The 17,632-nt window shown below is 33.6% G+C and overlaps 1 protein-coding gene across 1 annotated transcript in view; it reads left to right on the top strand.

Moving 5' to 3' along the window:
• Positions 1-14,304, top strand: part of LOC108687088 (cilia- and flagella-associated protein 58-like) — a 383,240-nt gene extending 368,936 nt beyond the window's left edge. The window contains exon 14 of the mRNA XM_018192691.1: positions 14,029-14,304. Within this exon, the coding sequence (XP_018048180.1) occupies positions 14,029-14,304 (276 nt within the window). The remainder of the gene's footprint in view (positions 1-14,028) is intronic.
• Positions 14,305-17,632: the final 3,328 nt, after the last annotated feature.

Below are 17,632 nucleotides of genomic sequence, written 5' to 3'. Positions count from 1 at the left end.
TCATATATATGAACGTATATGTATGTATGTATGTATGTATGAATGAACGTATGAATGATGTTTGAACGTATATGTATGAACGATGTATGAACGTATATGTATGAACGTATATGTATGAACGTATATGTATGAACGATGTATTACGTGTACAACTTTGCTTCCGCTGTTTTTTTTTTCCGAAATTCGAGGCTTTATTGTAAAAAACTGGTTATACATTTATGATTCAAAGTATTGTCCATCGCGGGCCACTACTTTCTCCCATCTTTCGGGTAGCGTACGAATCTCGCGTCGAAAAAACTGGTCACCTTTTGAGGCTATCCACGAATCGATCCAATTTTTTACTTCTTCATAAGACCGGAAGTGCTGGTCAGCCAGGCCGTGTGCCATTGATCGAAACAAGTGATAGTCAGAGAGAGCAACGTCTGGAGAATACGGCGGGTGGAGTAGGACTTCCCATTTCAACGTTTCCAAGTATGTCTTGACCACTTTCGCAACATGGGGTCGAACATTGTCATGCTGCAAAATCATTTTATCGTGTCTCTCGTTGTATTGCGGCCGTTTGTCTTTCAATGCTCGGCTCAAACGCATCAATTGCGTTCGATACCGATCGCCTGTAATTGTTTCAGTCGGTTTTAACAGTTCATAATACACTACGCCGAGCTGGTCCCACCAAATACAGAGCATGACCTTGGACGTCAAAATTACCGTTTTTGAAGCGTTGAAACCACTCACGACACGTTCTTTCACTAATAGCGGCCTCACCATAAGTATTTGAGAGCATTCGATGAGCCTCAGCCGCAGATTTCTTCATATTGAAGCAAAAAATTAAAACCTCCCGCAAATGACGAGAATTTGGCTCGTAAACTGACATTTTCAATCGAGAATAACTTTATGATGCAGACACAAATCGACTAATGTTTCTATGGGGTTATGTTGACAGATGCCCAAGTTTATTGTATGACGTCTATGATCTATTTATTTCGACCACTACTTACTGCTAAAGCCATCTATAGGAAAACGGCGGAAGCAAAGTTGTACACCTAATATTTTTATGAATTTTTAATAATATAACCTAGTAACACTAATTATAATAATATTCTTTTTTATCAATGTAATACAAATGGCCAAGTGCGCTTTCTTATTGATCTAATTCAATATTACTACGATATGAAGAAGTGACGATGATATTAAGGATAAAATATTTTAAAAAAAAAAGATTATATATTTTAACATACATTTATTTATTATGTAATGCAATATGTACAATATAATCTAAACCATAAGTTCACATTATAATAGAATTTTTATCATAAATTTTGTACAAAATGTTTGCAGCATCACTTTTATTAGTAATACAATTTTGTCTCAAAAATGACACAAAATATTCGAATTTCTTACTAACATCGTGTGTATACTCAGTTCATTGACTCAGTTCATAGAATACATGTTCAATACATTTCTCTAGCTCAAATAAGAAAAGCACAGTTGTTGGTTTCATGTACAAACATGTGCCATTTAATGTTAACTTCATGTTATTCGTATCATAATTTATTAACATAACATTTTAACAAGTTCCACATTTAAATCTTGAATCTCTCGATGATGATGGGACTATTGACTGCATTAATCGATCTGCATGCCTCTCGATGAACGTCTTCCACGTAACATAATGTATGAATATGCGGTTGTCTCGATTATCACCAATCGCAATTGGCACATGAGATATAGATCCTATCGCAATGTCCAGAAATTTGTACGTTGTCGAAGCTAATGCATATTTCCTCATCAAGATACGAAGCATGTAGCGAGGTTTCGAAGATGTATTAGACGATGTTTGAGAAAATACGCTTTGAAAAAAAAGAAAACATGTAAATAGATCTTACAAAAATATATAACACATAATACGTATAAGTAAAATATTTTATAAAATTAAATGAATTTACTGTCTTTTGCACGCCTCATCCTGTTGAATTGGAATAGTTCAACGCATGATATATTTTATTTTCTCGGAGAACTTATAATTAGCAATAGCTGTCTGAACTCTGTTGAAGCTCTCTGAACGACTAATGTGGTAACGTTGCCCAGAGCTCTTCTTTTAAACAGTGTTCCCTTCCACATTTTTTTTATACATCCTAAAATGGAGGGGATTTTTTTTATATACGTTACAATTTTATATATGTTTTTTTTTATATATATTTGAAGAACAATTGCGACGTGGATATCAAATTGACACCATAAGAATTGACATCATAAGAATGCACTCTAACGATATCGAATCTTTTTTATCTAAGCGCTAACGACAATAAAGTCTGTCTGTGTTCTAATTGTCTTTTTTCAAAAATGAGTTTTAAGCAATGTATCCAATCTGTATATATATATATATATATCTAGAATTTTACTTATCTTAAACAAATCTGCAAGTTAATTTTTAATGTAACTGTTATTAAGCCTAATGCACAATGATACATGTACTAAGAATGCACTTTAATAATATCGAACCTTTTTTTATCTAAGAGATCGACGCCAACAACAATAAATGTCTATTAAAAATAATGTATCAATATCCCATTTCCATCTAGTTTTTTGTCAAAAATGTGGAATTTACATATTTTACGATATAGAAATGATCATATTATGAATCATCTAGAGGAATGAAAAGTAAAAAATTCGATAATGGAAAAAGAATGTTCACAAAAATGCAACTCCTACCTTCAATAGCATAAAAAAATGAAGATATCTGTATACACGCTATCAGTAGTGAAACTGAGAGGTTTAAGAAAATACATACGCGAATTTTCAATTTTTACAAAATCTTTTTCTTCGAGTTTTATTCAAGATGGAATACGAAGATGTAATAGAAGTAGAAGCAGAACATGAAGCTCAAGAAGAATTAAAAATTGATTTAAAAGATTTATAAGATGAATTTATAATTGTTGAAGAAGAATCAGAATTAGATATCGTGGACTCATGTTATGAAAGCGACAGTAACAGTTGAAGTAACAAGTCGTTCGATAATGCGATCTAAAATCAATACTTTGGATGGAATAAATAGGATGTGCGAAAGATACTTTTATTATTTATATATTTCAAACTATTTTTCAGACAAGTTTTGCTCATCATAAGAATGCATGATTTATTTTTACATCTTCATGCTGTTCACCAACATGTTATTAGACAATATATGTTCGTACTTATTGATGGAATGCCGAGATCCGCTGTATCAAATATTACTATGCAATCTATGTCCTATTTCCACAATGTGAAAGACATTTCATGCAACTATGCAGAAAATTATACTTTTTACTGAAACTGTGTGAAAATTATATTTTAGTAATTGTGAAAAACAGTATTTTAATATGAAAACGGAGTGTGATCTCATAGTGCAACCCGCTCAGTTAAATACGCGAGAAGAGTTTCTTGCGTGGGAACAGCGTTATGATAATTTCATCGAATCGCTGGAGAAACAGAGTCGTGCTAAATGATTATCGATTGATGTTAAACAATCGTTGATCGTTCGTATCGCGAGATTCGAAAATTTGAAAGATACTGTGCGCGAATTTTTGTGCAAGTGAATGCCGGATATAGTGCAAGACTTCGATGGCATGAGGTTGATACAGCATTCGAAAGTCCTATATTGATGCCGTAATAAACTCTGGACACATCGAATCTCGCCAATTCCTCGAAGATGCGAGAAAGATAGTGCTGCAAGCGTGCGGAATGTGTGCAAAGTATTGTAATCAGAAACATGATAATATTAAGATAAACATTTAATGATGAATTTGTATTGGGTGATAAACGTGTGAATAAAAGTGAGCACGAGAAACTATGAATTCTTCCGTTCGTCCGATTTGCAAGAATGGTATGCGTCGTCAGATAATTGTGATGTACAGTTTAACAGCCAAAGAGTTGGAATATATACCGAAAATTATTTTGTTACTAGAATTTAAGAATTACATAGATCAACTGTGGGACCGATTACCCGAGTATATAAAGGCTAATTCAAAGATCAACAACATCGTCGGTGCTTGAAACATTATAATTTGCCCTGTCATCGATCTATATTGATGATCCAATGTCGCTAATAAGAAATTGTAGCAAATGTCAACAACAACAAAAAGCTGCGGTCTTTTAAATCACGCGAGAAACGCACTTCCGATCGAGTTGCATATCTCTGGATATTAATTTTATGATCCAGGTACGCATTTAGAAAAACGATTGGCTAGAGGCGATCGAAGCATTAATTCGTTGGACGCGAACATGACATGGCTTATTCGCGGAGCAAAGCTCTCACAAAACGGCACGTAACTAACAAAATACTCGCTGAGAAGGCGCGGAAACGGATTACCGCAAAAGATTCGATTCTTGTAGAGAGAGCTGCTACCATAACTGTTTGGATGGCTATAAAAGAACAAAACGAAAATTAAGTATGAGCAAAAACGAAGAAAAAGCCAACGAAAAAAACGAATATTACCGGTGGCAAACGTGGTATCTTACCTTCTACCGCTATTGAGAATCTTCGATTCGTTGGTTAGCGGTGCGGCAGGAGTCGCAAAAGCTATAAATGATAATAAAGCCGCGTAACATCAGTTGGAAGAACTGAAATGTCATAACCGCGTCATGGAAGGTTATGGAGTTTATCTCGCTCCATACAAACGTGGACGAGAAGTCACAATGGAAAAAATAAAAAAGATTAAAAAAACCGCTAAATAGTTGCCAAAAATGCCGTAAGGTGTAACTATCAACGTACAATTGCAACAACTGGTAAAATGTAAGCGTATTCTATATTTTAGCGGTATTTTTATGCGTATTTACCTTACCAACAGGAGGAATATATTAAAACAAGACTTTTTCTTTCATTTTCTTATAGTCCTTGTTGAGATCTTTTCAAAACACTATAATTTTATTTATTTTAGGTCAGCCGTTTAAAAGTTATTAAGTATTTTATGGTGAAATATCAGTAACTTTAGGTAGAAATCAAACATGAAAACTGTCTTCTTTTTCTTGCGCTAAAACTTATACGTTTTTTTTGTTTAGCAGGTCATAGGCTATAACATATGAGAAAACCATTTGATTTCACCGAGACCTAATTTCATATAGGATTAGTGCAGGGTCCTTTTCGAAGATACCAATTCAGAAGTAGAACACGATATGAAAAATATATTTAATTATTGCATTTGCGTATTGCAATAAAGTGACATTTTATAGAAATTTAATGTTAATTAATAAAAATTTTCTTAAATAATATAATATAGGGCTATGAACCACTCAAGTGAGTAAAACTATTTTTATCAATCTAAATTTTGTACAGACATTTTGATCCCTATCGGGTCATTTTCAATGTTAAATAATAAATATAAAAAATTTATCGGTAATTACACTAGATATTCACAAATTAAAATATAAAAAGCGCATGTTGTATTCGCATATTGACAAGAGGAATTACAGGAAACGGCCTAGATACAATTTTACATCTGAATTTGATATTACTCAAATTCATAAGTCACATAATAATCATGAGATTTATTATATCGTGAACTTCTTCTTTAATTACAATAAAATAAAATTGTAATTTATCAATGAATTCAATGTAAAAAAGATGCTTCATATTCCTTTTACAACTGCTGATTAAAAATAAATCGTCCAAATTAATTGAAAAAATTCAATACTAAATGTAATTATAAAATTCAGGACTATCACAAAGATTCTTAAAACTGTAGAACACATTCTGAGACATAATGCTAGAACATTCGATAGTTAAAATAATATTTAGTGTTTTGAAATGATAGTTCGAATGTTCTGGCATTCATCTTGTGTAATGTGATAATATAAAAAATAATTAAAGGAATAATTTTCACATTGTTCGTTTTAGATTTATACATATTTATGCACGAAAAATTTTTTATCGGGCATGCTCCTATTTATTTTTATCCGCTTCTTTATTCTAGGAACAGGTGGGAGCACGTTGCAGCATACGACGCGTATTTATTATATTATAGTTTATTATTTATAATTTTTAAAAAATATGTCTAAAAAGAAAATATTCCATAGACTCATTTTCAAAGTATGCTTAAAAAAAATGTTCCATAAAAATTTATGAAAATACTATTTTATCGAATTTCACTTACATTTACATTTCTTCTAATTTTGAAACATATTGCAAAACATGATTATCCTCTCATTCGATTATCCTCTCCCAAAAAAAGGATAAATAATCGAGGCTTTTTTATCAAGAGAGGGAGACATTGCATTTCAATATCATTGATAGCAGCCAGATGTTGGCACTCAATCGATTAATTATGAAACTTGGTCGTATTTGTTCGAAATAATTAATAAATGTTGTTTCTAGAAAAATTACATTACGCCATATCTTGACCGAAAAACGGTTGGAGTATATACCGGCGAATAGCCTTTGTAATACTTTTCGTTTTACAATTATTTGTTTTTTGTATTGTTTTTGTTCGTGACAATATTTTCTTTTTTATGACGTTTTTTTGTTGTTTTGTACGTAACTGCAGTCCCAAATCTGTGATGTCTTACTGCCACTCCGCACGTCATTCCCATTTCCAAAGAATCTTCCTCGCCCCGCATTTCCCTTGGAATTCACGAGTTAGAATTCCCATAGCATTACTACTCTCATATGTCCTCGTGAGTTAAGTCGCGTGCTGGACAAAACGACAATTCCGCCGAATCACGCGCTAAATCAGCCGACTCGAATGTAATCGCTCGATTCGCACGAATGTAGTGCATACGTTTGGATTTCACGAAATGCATTTTCTAATAAGCAATGTCATTACCTTCAGACGGCAAACGTATCGCGAAAGTCGCCTCCCTTCCTAGAATCGAAATTTCTAAATTGCCGCGAATTTTCCGCCCGTAAAACTATATAATTAAAATTATTCCCGACTTCGAGCTGCCGATGTCGTTGCTCTTGTTGTTGATGCTCCTGCTCCTGCTGTCGATAGTAAACTTGCCGTCGGCGGTGAAAGGGCGACGGCAGTGCCGACGGCGGCAACGGTGTCGGTGTTGACTGACGAGACCACGGGGGCAACGTCAGCTGCTGATCTCTTATGTGTGAAAGCGAATGGAGAGCATCTGAACAGTACCAATTTGTACTGAAAAATTAAATAAAATCTTTATTTAAATTTCGTTTTGCTATATTATGCCTAATAAATCTATCCCCCTCCCCCAGTCATAATATAACAGAAAAATAAGGAGAGCGAGTCATAATATAAGAGAAATAGAGGAGCGGGGTTAGTTGTAACATTTTTTTGTAAAACAGGTTCGGATTTTTTATCAGGTTGAAATTAATCAATTACGAATAGTTAATTTTAAACTGTGATTTCTTAGTCTTAAAATATCGTATAGATATAAAATGTTAAAAATATCACATAGATATTTTTCTTTTAATTATATATAATTTTAGATTTTATTTAGATTTAGATTTATTATTTAATTTTAGATTTTATGTCGTATATGTTTCTTTTAACGATCTGGGGTTAAAAATAACATTATTGGGGTAAAAGTAACATCATTAGAGTAAATAGTAACCAAACAACTACATATAGGAAATGTTTTATGTTTCGCAAAAATATTTATTATATTGTAATACATTACAGCATCATCACATATGTTATCACACATATGTTATCACATTATATTTATATTTGTTAATTGCACATATTGTTAACAAATTATAAAATAAATATTAGGAAATCAGACATGCCATTCATGCTATTTTTCTTTTTACAAGCCATTTCTTTTTAGCTTGAGCTTCTTTATGTTTTCATCTTTTTGATTTGTTTTTTTATTTTTATTTTTTTGTTCTTCTTCAAGAGCTTGTTTTTCAGATGTATCTATTAAAATAATTGATTTCCTTTTAACTAGATTAAACCTCTTTTTTCTTGAAATTTTTGGGAAAGGTCTAATAATAACTTCTGAAGAAAATATAATTTTATTTGATACGTTTATTGGATCAGGAACGGGCTCATCGTTTAATTCTATTATGTTTGATGATAAGAGCCTCATCAATTCCGAATGTTCTCGTTTTGTATAGTAATTACATCTGTCTCATCACAATTCCAAATACGAGATGATCTAAAATTATATTTTTCTAAACAGATGATAATTTGAAAAAAAAATTATCAACATTTGATTTGTTAAACGAAATTGCTCTCCTTAAGTTCGTTAGTTCTGATATAGTTATCGATATTTTGGCTTTATAGATATCATTTTATTCCTTGTCACTTTATTCCTTTTCAAAAAGATTCCAAGCCAATCAGAATCTGCTTCTTTATTTTCTTGTCGTGATTTTGGCATTGGAATATTGTATCTAGTTGCGCAATCATAGGCCAATTTTTTTACATCTCTTGGTGTCAGTCCATAATAAATGTTATAATATTTAATAAGATATTCAACTAAAATATTTTCTTCTTCTTTACTAAAATAGTTTCATCAAATACTTGCCTAGTATAGTACGTTGTATCCAATTGTAACAGATAAGTTTGTATTACTATTCTTTTTGCTAGCTTTTTCAAATATCTAAATGAAGTTACACGGCATAATTCTAAATCTTTGGCAACATCACTAATGGTTTTCGTATTATCTTCTTTTAATATTGCTACAGCTTTATCGAATAAATTTTTTTACTTTGTTCTACGACTAGTCTTCCGCTTGTAAGTCCTCATTCTGTAAATAAACGTATCATATTTACTCATATACTCACATAGCACAGCAGCATCTGCAAAGAACTCAGAAAGCGCATATGCAAATAATATATATGTGTTTCGTTTGAACGTTTACTCGCTATAAGCTTCATTTTATCTTTCTTTTGCAAGTAATAAGTGATAAAGATAAAATGAAGTTTATAGTATAAAGTGCCTATCTAAATCGAACATGGTCATAAGCGCTTTCTTTGCAGGCACTGTTATGCTACGTCGGATATGACATGGGGCAAGTTGTAACATGTTACAACTAATCCCAAAAAAATATCACTTCTAGCCCCAATACAAACATTCGAACTAATATGAAAAGCATATACGGAAAGTAAGGTTAAAAACTTTGAGGTTATACGTAACAAGGAATCTTAACGTATATATATAGATATATTATTTATTACTCAAAGGTAAATATGTAAAAATTGAGACTAAAATTACAACAAATTGTAAAGTTTACTTACGTATAATTTTCAATAATCTTTTGCACATACTCGATGATTCGTGCACTTCTAATTGTTATTATACGATAGATGTCACATAGATTTCTTTCTCCATCTAAAATTTCAGATCTTGTTTACACGTTATTTTGGTCATAACGTCTTTTTTTATTAGATGTTATTATTTACCCCTGTTACTTTTAGCCACAGTCTCCCCTAACTTTTAGCTACTTCATATTGTGTGATCGTGAGCTACAATATTTTGTTCGAGAAGCCTTGCTAATATTCTGACGACAGCGGTAAAACCGATAAATAGGAAACTTTTAATAGAAAAAAATGTACGTTTAAGAAAAATTTCCCGAAACAACGGATTAAAAGTAAATGGTAAAATATTATTATTTTCAACGTAATTGTCTCCCTTTTCTTCTATGACTTCTTCACATCCTGAGTCTTCGCAATTTCGTTGATCATCGATTTCCTTGTCGGCAACATCATCATTTGCCTTATCTTTGCTGATCACGAGCTTCATTGTTCTCGTAGCCGATAATATTCAATTTATTTTCGATTTCTTCTTCTTCCTCTTCTTCTTCTTCTTCTTCTTCTTCGGACATTATTTCTTCTTTTTCTTCATTTTTGCGTTCTAGAAAGTAATTTTTACTGCTATTTTTTTTTAGAACTAACCTTATATTTCGCTAATTTTTTCGCTAATTTTTTCGCTAATTTTTTTAAACTTATGTGACGATAGAAATAATAACTATTGATGAATTCCTTGATAGCTGCGAATCTCCAATGTTATTATCGTCAACATCATCATCATCATCATCATCATCATCAGCATCTAAAACAAAAATGTTTTTATTTTTCTTCTTATTAGAGTAATATTATATGAACGATATATTTTATAATGAAATATTTTTTAAAATCGTCTTACCTATTTCGATGAGAGGGGACGTGTTGTTATATTAGGCGGCGGGGGAAGCGTCGCATTATTCGGCAGTTTGATTTGCGCTCTTCCTAGAAAAAAATAAAAAATATTTTAATAAAAAAAATTTCCATCATTGGATCAATATTTTTATTTTTCTACAGCCAGCAACAATCTGGTCTTCATCCTCCGCGTGGCGTCGTTGTATATCCATAGACTCAGAGGCCCGTATCGCACGTATTGCAGGATTAGCGCCACTTGATGATTTAACGCTATAAAATAAATATAATTTAATTAATAATAATAAATCTTTTTAAATGCATAATTTTATTTTGGCTTAGCCTGCTCCTACTCCTATATTACTGATGATCCTCCGATACTCCGATACTCCTATATTACTGATGATCCTCCGATGAAAATCGTTAATATGCCCATCGGCGTCATCCTCATAATTAAAAGAGAGATAATTCGCGTCATATAGAAGTGTGCGAAAGTTTTTCACACATCACAGTGTCCTAGTTGTTGCAAAACACACAGTAGCGTACTGGAGCATTCTCGCGTAAATTTTTTAAAAATTTTATAATTGTTTTCACTATTGTCTGATAATTTCAATAGTCACTTGCAATAAATTTTTTATTAAAGATTTTTTATTGCAAGCGACTATAAAAAATTTTAAGAATAAATCGAGAAATGCCTTTTCCGTATTTGCAACAATATTTACAGAAAATATGATCTCCGAAAATCAAAATAACTTGATACGATGAGAGGTAGAAGCAAAACTAGAGTTAAATTTCCAACCTTCACACTATTTATTCATTTGAAAATATGCACAAAGGCGATTTTACCTCCTCTTCCTAAGTTTGTTTAGTTAAAAATTAAGGTTCTTAATTTTTCTTTTTTTATAAATATTTTTAGAATAACGATAATTTCTTATTTGCTAAACCCGTTTCTAAATTAAATTCTTTTTCTTTATCGTGTAATTAACAAAAAATTTATTTTTTTGTCAAAAACTAACTCCATTTTCCAATAATTTTTGTAATGCGCAACAGACAGGATATCATAAAATGAATTTGTACACTCCCGTTTATTCTTGTTTATCTCTCATTCCTAGTCTTCTTTGAAAATTTATCCCTTTTTTTTCTTATTTAGAATAATTTAAAATTATTAGGTGTACAATTTTGCTTCCGCCGTTTTTTTTCCGAAATTCGAGGCTTTATTATAAAAAACTGGTTATACATTTATGATTCAAAGTATTGTCCATCGCTGGCCACTACTTTCTTTCGGGTAGCGTACGAATCTCGCGTCGAAAAAACTGGTCACCTTTTGAGGTTATCCACGAATCGATCCAATTTTTTACTTCTTCATAAGACCGGAAATGCTGGTCAGCCAGGCCGTGTGCCATTGATCGAAACAAGTGATAGTCAGAGAGAGCAACATCTGGAGAATACGGCGGGTGGGGTTCCCATTTCAACCGTTTCCAAGTATGTCTTGACCACTTTCGCAACATGGAGTCGAGCATTGTCATGCTGCAAAATCACTTTATGGTGTCTCTCGTTGTATTGCGGCCGTTTGTCTTTCAATGCTCGTCTCAAACGCATCAATTGCGTTCAATACCGATCGCCTGTGATTGTTTCAGTCGGTTTTAACAGTTCATAATACACTACGCCGAGCTGGTCCCACCAAATACAGAGCACCTTGGAGCCGTGAATATTCGGTTTGGCCGTCGACGTGGAAGCATGGCCGGGAACTCTCCATAATTTTCTGCGTTTGGGATTATCGTAATGAACCCATTTTTCGTCCCCAGTCACAATGCGATGCAGAAATCCCTTCTGTCTTTGCCTTTCAAGCAGCTGTTCACAAGCAAACAAACGCCGTTCAACATCTCTCGGCTTCAATTCGTACGGCAGCCAATTTCCTTGCTTCTGAATCATTCCCATGGCTTTGAGGAGTTTTTAAATGAGCTTATTGAGTCACTCTCAATGATCGTGCCAATTTTTCTTGATTTTGATACGAGTCTTGCTCAAGTAATGCCTCCAATTCTGCATCTTCGAAAACCTTCTCTCTTCCACCGCTATGCCGGTCTTCGACATCAAAATCACCGTTCTTGAAGCTTTGAAACCACTCACGATACATTCTTTCACTAATAGCGGCTTCACCATAAGTATTTGAGAGCATTCGATGAGCCTCAGCCGCAGATTTCTTCATATTGAAGCAAAAAATTAAAACCTCTCGCAAATGACGAGAATTTGGCTCGTAAACTGACATTTTCAATCGAGAATAACTTTATGATGCAGACACAAATCGACTAATGTTTCTATGGAGTTATGTTGACAGATGCCCAAGTTTATTGTATGACGTCTATGATCTATTTATTTCGACCATCACTTACCGCTAAAGCCCTCTATAGGAAAACGGCGGAAGGAAAGTTGTACACCTAATATTTACCCATATAACTCTTTTAAAAAATTTTTTCAGACATAATATTTTGCGGAATTCATTCTTGCATCGCTATTAGCTTATGATAAAAATTTCGACCAGATAAATGCGGGAGCAGCATACATATACTGCTAGGTCCTTTGTCGAAAACTGATCTTGTAAAATTTTATTGTAAATCTTGTTAGTAAAAAAAATACAAATTGGCAGCAAGATTTGATATATCAAATAGTGTCGGCAATTTGCAAGTAAATATGAAACAAAATTTGATGTCGCAATTTAGCACCAAATTGGCAAGATTTGCGTAGTATTATTTGAGAACAAATTGGCACCAAATTGGTAACAAGCTTGTTGTATAGCAAATTGACAGCAAACTTTACATAGCGTTATTTGGCGGCAAATTCACGGAAAAATCCAAGCAAAATTTGATATTTTGATGATTTATGGAATGTCATTGAGTAATACACAGCACGCCATCAGAGGGACATAACGAGTTATATTTCTCAAATTTAAGAAACTACACTACAGAAATAAAAGACATAATATTGAAAGATTTTTCAATTATGTTCTAACCAGATAACCAAGTGAGATTTAGGATATGGAACAAATTGATGTACTGCATGTATTGTTTTCAACTTATTGACAATTTGCTGTCATTGGAATCTAATGAACTGAGTTAGTATCAGAAGGGTAAATAGATTTCATGAGTTTACGAAATGTAAGAGTATACATTGAGAAATAATAAACTCGTCACGTTGATAGCAAACTGACGGCTCGCTCATGATGACAACTTGCCAGCAGTTTGCTAAATTCTAAGGAAAAAAAGTCAAGTCTTTACGTGACTTTTACGTGACATCAGAACAACAGACAGTAGAAACACCTTGGCTTTAATTTGATGAAATTGAATGCAGAATAAATGACAGCAAAATGGCAACATTGCCCTTATTTGGCTATCTGGGAATGAAATAAGTTTTCTTTAAGTGACTCTCTCAAGGGCTCCAAGAAAACATAATACTTTTTTGAGATCTTTATATTTTCTATCAATTAAATAAGAATAAAGAAAACAATATTGATTACAATATTAAGTACCGGTATTCATTTTTTTTTTACAGAAAAATAATGCTTTCGTTATTAAATTATTAGAGATTACGAAATTTTAAAGTGCTCAAAAAGTTACTTGCCCTGCTTAAATCGGATTTTTTTCTTTTTTTATTGAAATTGATCTTCTACTGTATATCTTTTTTATTGATTTTCTATTGTAAAATCTTGTTTGATTTACATAAAAGGGAAAAGTATTTAGTAGTTAAAAAAAGAAACATTTTGCAGTAACTTTTTCATTGTTTCCTTTATCATAAATACATAAACGAAATGCCAATTTGCCTCTTATGTCAATAAGCCTCGGTCTCTCCTATGTACTATATGACCCATATGTATTGTACGTGTGCAGTCCTATTGAATCGATAAAGATGATTTTAATATACTCTTAAGGCTATTGTCACAATTAAATTTATTCTTTTTACAGTGTCTCATCGCGGAGCTGAATATGTATGAGTCGCAAGTAGGCGAATATAAAGATGGCATGACAATAATGACCAATGAGATGTGCGAGTTGATGAAAATATTTCATACACAAAAAAGGAAACTCCAAAAAATTAAAGAAATGACTTTGAAGTCTACTTACAAAACTATGCTTCCAGATATTTTGGTAGGTACAAAAAAATTTTATGGAGGCGGCTTCAAGATAAAGACATTTAGTTCAAAAATTCATTGTACTACGGATTCCTCAGCAAGCAAGTAAAATAAATACGTATAATAAAATAATCATATAACGCTTTTATTAATTAAGAGTATTTTATGATTTTTGTTTTTATGAAGTTTATAAACTATAAACAATTACATAAATATATAAATAAAGACTCTCAATCTTAAAAACAATAATTAGAAATTCAAAACAAGATTAATGAGAGTCTAACGTTGATGTAAGATTTCAAATGACACGTCAAGGTGAACTGACACGATTAATTCAAGATTGTATCTCATGAAAATTGTGAATCAATATGTGTGAACTTCTTTGTTTTCCCGTTGAATTTTGTGTTCCCGTTGAGTATTGATTATTGCATTTCTGCCAATCTGCGGTATATATATTTACTCAACGAGTATTATATTCTACTTTTTCGCTGAAGATGACTCCAAAGTGAGCCGAAACATTCCATACAATAAATGAAGACAACTGCCAACACTTGAGTATTATTTGCATCTCCTAACTCTTCGCTCTTACATCAGTGTTAGATTCTCATTAACCTTGTTCTGAATTTCTAATTATTTTTAAACTATTTTATTCATAATGCATATGAAAAGATATACATATATAAAAAAAAACATTAATTTTATATGGTTATATATTCTCTGTAACTATCACTTATTTCCACTGCATTTTATCTAGTAAACATATATTTCAAAATATTAAAAGATGTTTGAAATTGCACTATTCAAGATATACAGTAGCGTTTCGCTTAACAAAGGAACCCAGATGTCTAATTAATTTTGAAAAAGTAACGATCAAAGTTATTATTCAACCTCCTATTAACTAAAATGAGTGCCATTCGTTCGGAAAAGAGAAAGAATCATAATAATGATGTTACCTTAAAGAAAAATTAATACACTCTGTGTGTGTTTGTGTCTGTGTGCGTGTGTGTGTGTGTGTGTGTGTGTGTGTGTGTGTGTGTGTGTGTGTGTGTGTGTGTGTGTGTGTGTGTGTGTGTAAGAAATTAATAAATTCTTATTTGCATCGTTTTAAAATCGCTTTTAATTATACTCTAACAAAAAGTAATTTATTATTGAATTAAAATAACGCAAATTTGTATTATTATGGAGAGTGAGGGAATAATGAATCTAACATTTAAATAAATAAAGTCAATAATGTATCAACTAATAAGAATTTTTTATTCAAAAAATGTTAGACGAGGGTCTTCCCGCTGAATGTTGAAAGGTATCGACAAGAATCTCTCCTCACTTCCTCTTCGTCTCTTCCTTCTGCCTCATGACCACGGAATAGAAATCGAAGACCACCTTTTAATATTCATCCTTCCCTCCCACTTTGTCAACGATCGGGAAGGACAAGTCACCGACATCCAAGGTGTCCTTTAGAGCACGACGCTGTCTCCCAGACAGTGCATGCCGCTAAGGAAGAGCGCCGTGTTCACCACTACATCACAGTGATAACTGCGTATCATCTCCTTCTCTATTTCATGCTGGAACTCTCTAAAACAACCATGCCCGGAGAATACCTGCACCCAAATAATACGACAGTCCGCCCTTGACTGCCACATCTTGAATCAGGACTGGAGGGCCATGATGCAGTCAAGGGAATCCGGGTTTTAGGTGTTGCCTCTCCCATTCCTGAACTATTTCCCCTGTTCTTATGCTCTCATTATGTCCATGGCTCTACCGGTGAGCCGTCTCTCGGTGCTTTGGATCTCGTTTTCTTGACACGCCGATACATCAGGATATCTGTGCAGCGATCCTAATCTGCACTGGATACTTGAGGCACTTGATGGTTACCTCCTAGGCCCATATTAAAGGACATCACCTGTTTTCGTGTACAGGTATTTAAACTTAGCGCTTAGACTGAGTTCAATGATTCGAATCATTGAGATTGGGCAAAAGGCGATCGAGTACTATTGCCCACTCTAGAGACCAGGGGTACAATTCTGTAACTGTTTTACACACCTACTATTGTCGGTGTCGTTGCGCAGCTTTTTCTATATGAAATATCTGCGCAACGACACCGACAACTGTCGGTAGGTGTGTAAAACAGAGCTCAAAAGTTCAAAGTGTCTCTGGTAAGTATCTCCAAAGTATCTCCAGAGTTCATCCAAGGTGAGTCACGGACTTCATCTGGCTGCCCACCTCGACACTGGCAGAGAGGTTTGCGGCGGCTTCTTGGAAACACCTTACCGTAGAAGAACACAGCTTCCGTTTTGAGACGAACCATATTCAGCTTTATCTCATGAATTCTCCGCACTACCTCCACGACTGCCTTAGCGTGGACTTTCTCTGATGTTTCCCCGCCGACCACAACCAAGATATTATTCGCGAAGCAGACCGTCGCAGTCGCCGAGGAGGAGAGTGCAGAGAACAACACTCGTATATAAGATTCCAGAAGTAGTCCAAGGAACCGGGTAAGACATTGCGGAACTCAGTAAGACAATACTTTTACCCCTAACTGTCCTAATCAATTGATAAATTCTATTCCTTTGTCCCGAAAGTAATCCTAAAAGACTTTTTTAAGTCGGGTAAACCATCGGCAGTCCTCTCGACCATCTCCCAAGAAATGGAGAGTCTACAGTGGATCCGCGTCCCGGATCCCTCCCGGAAGCTGAACTGATCTCTTGGTGAAAATTAGGACCTCTTAAAGTTCTGAACGATACGGGTAGCTATGATTCTTTCAAAGAGCTTCCCAATATCGTCCAGCAGGTCGATGGGCCGGTAAGCAAACGGGGAGTCTGCCAGTTTCCCCTCTTTCTCAATGTTGCCAACATTTAAAAAAAAAAAGCTAGACAACACTTCAAAAATAACTAAATAACAGCTACATCTTGAAAATGAAAGAAAATTGCTAAATAAGCTAGATTTAAAAAATTAAAAATAATATAAATTTAAAATACAATTATTATTAGAAATATTAATTTATATAAAGGTTATGCGTTTCGCGAGTTTTCTCCGCGTCCAGATCCATTCTTGGAATGCCATCGTTTCGTGAATCTTACTTTATCAAGGTGAAAAGCAGCCTTGTTCCTTCGAGCCATTCCTTTTATATTACACTGTTTGGAACGGTGAGGGGGGGAGAGAAGATGGGGAAAATTGGTCGATCTTCCATAACCGGGAGAATGGTCTTCCATATTTTATTTATGTTGTAGCCATTATCTCTATTTAGATTGTTAGAGTGTTTCTGTATGGCTTTTCTATACTTTCTTGGAAAGTATGATGTAATGTTGGCTATTTTGTGAAACAGTATTTTACGTTCTTCAATGTTGTGTTCTGATAATGCCAACTGCGTGGCGTGTTTTAGACATCACGTTAGTGTTCTTTTATCCGTAAATTGACTATTTTCTCGGTTTCTCCAATGT

The sequence above is a fragment of the Atta colombica genome, unplaced genomic scaffold, assembly GCF_001594045.1.
Source record: "Atta colombica isolate Treedump-2 unplaced genomic scaffold, Acol1.0 scaffold20, whole genome shotgun sequence".
NCBI classification, from domain to species: Eukaryota; Metazoa; Arthropoda; class Insecta; order Hymenoptera; family Formicidae; genus Atta; species Atta colombica.
Note: the sequence above shows the minus strand (reverse complement) of the source record. Positions and strands in the feature narration are given on the sequence as shown.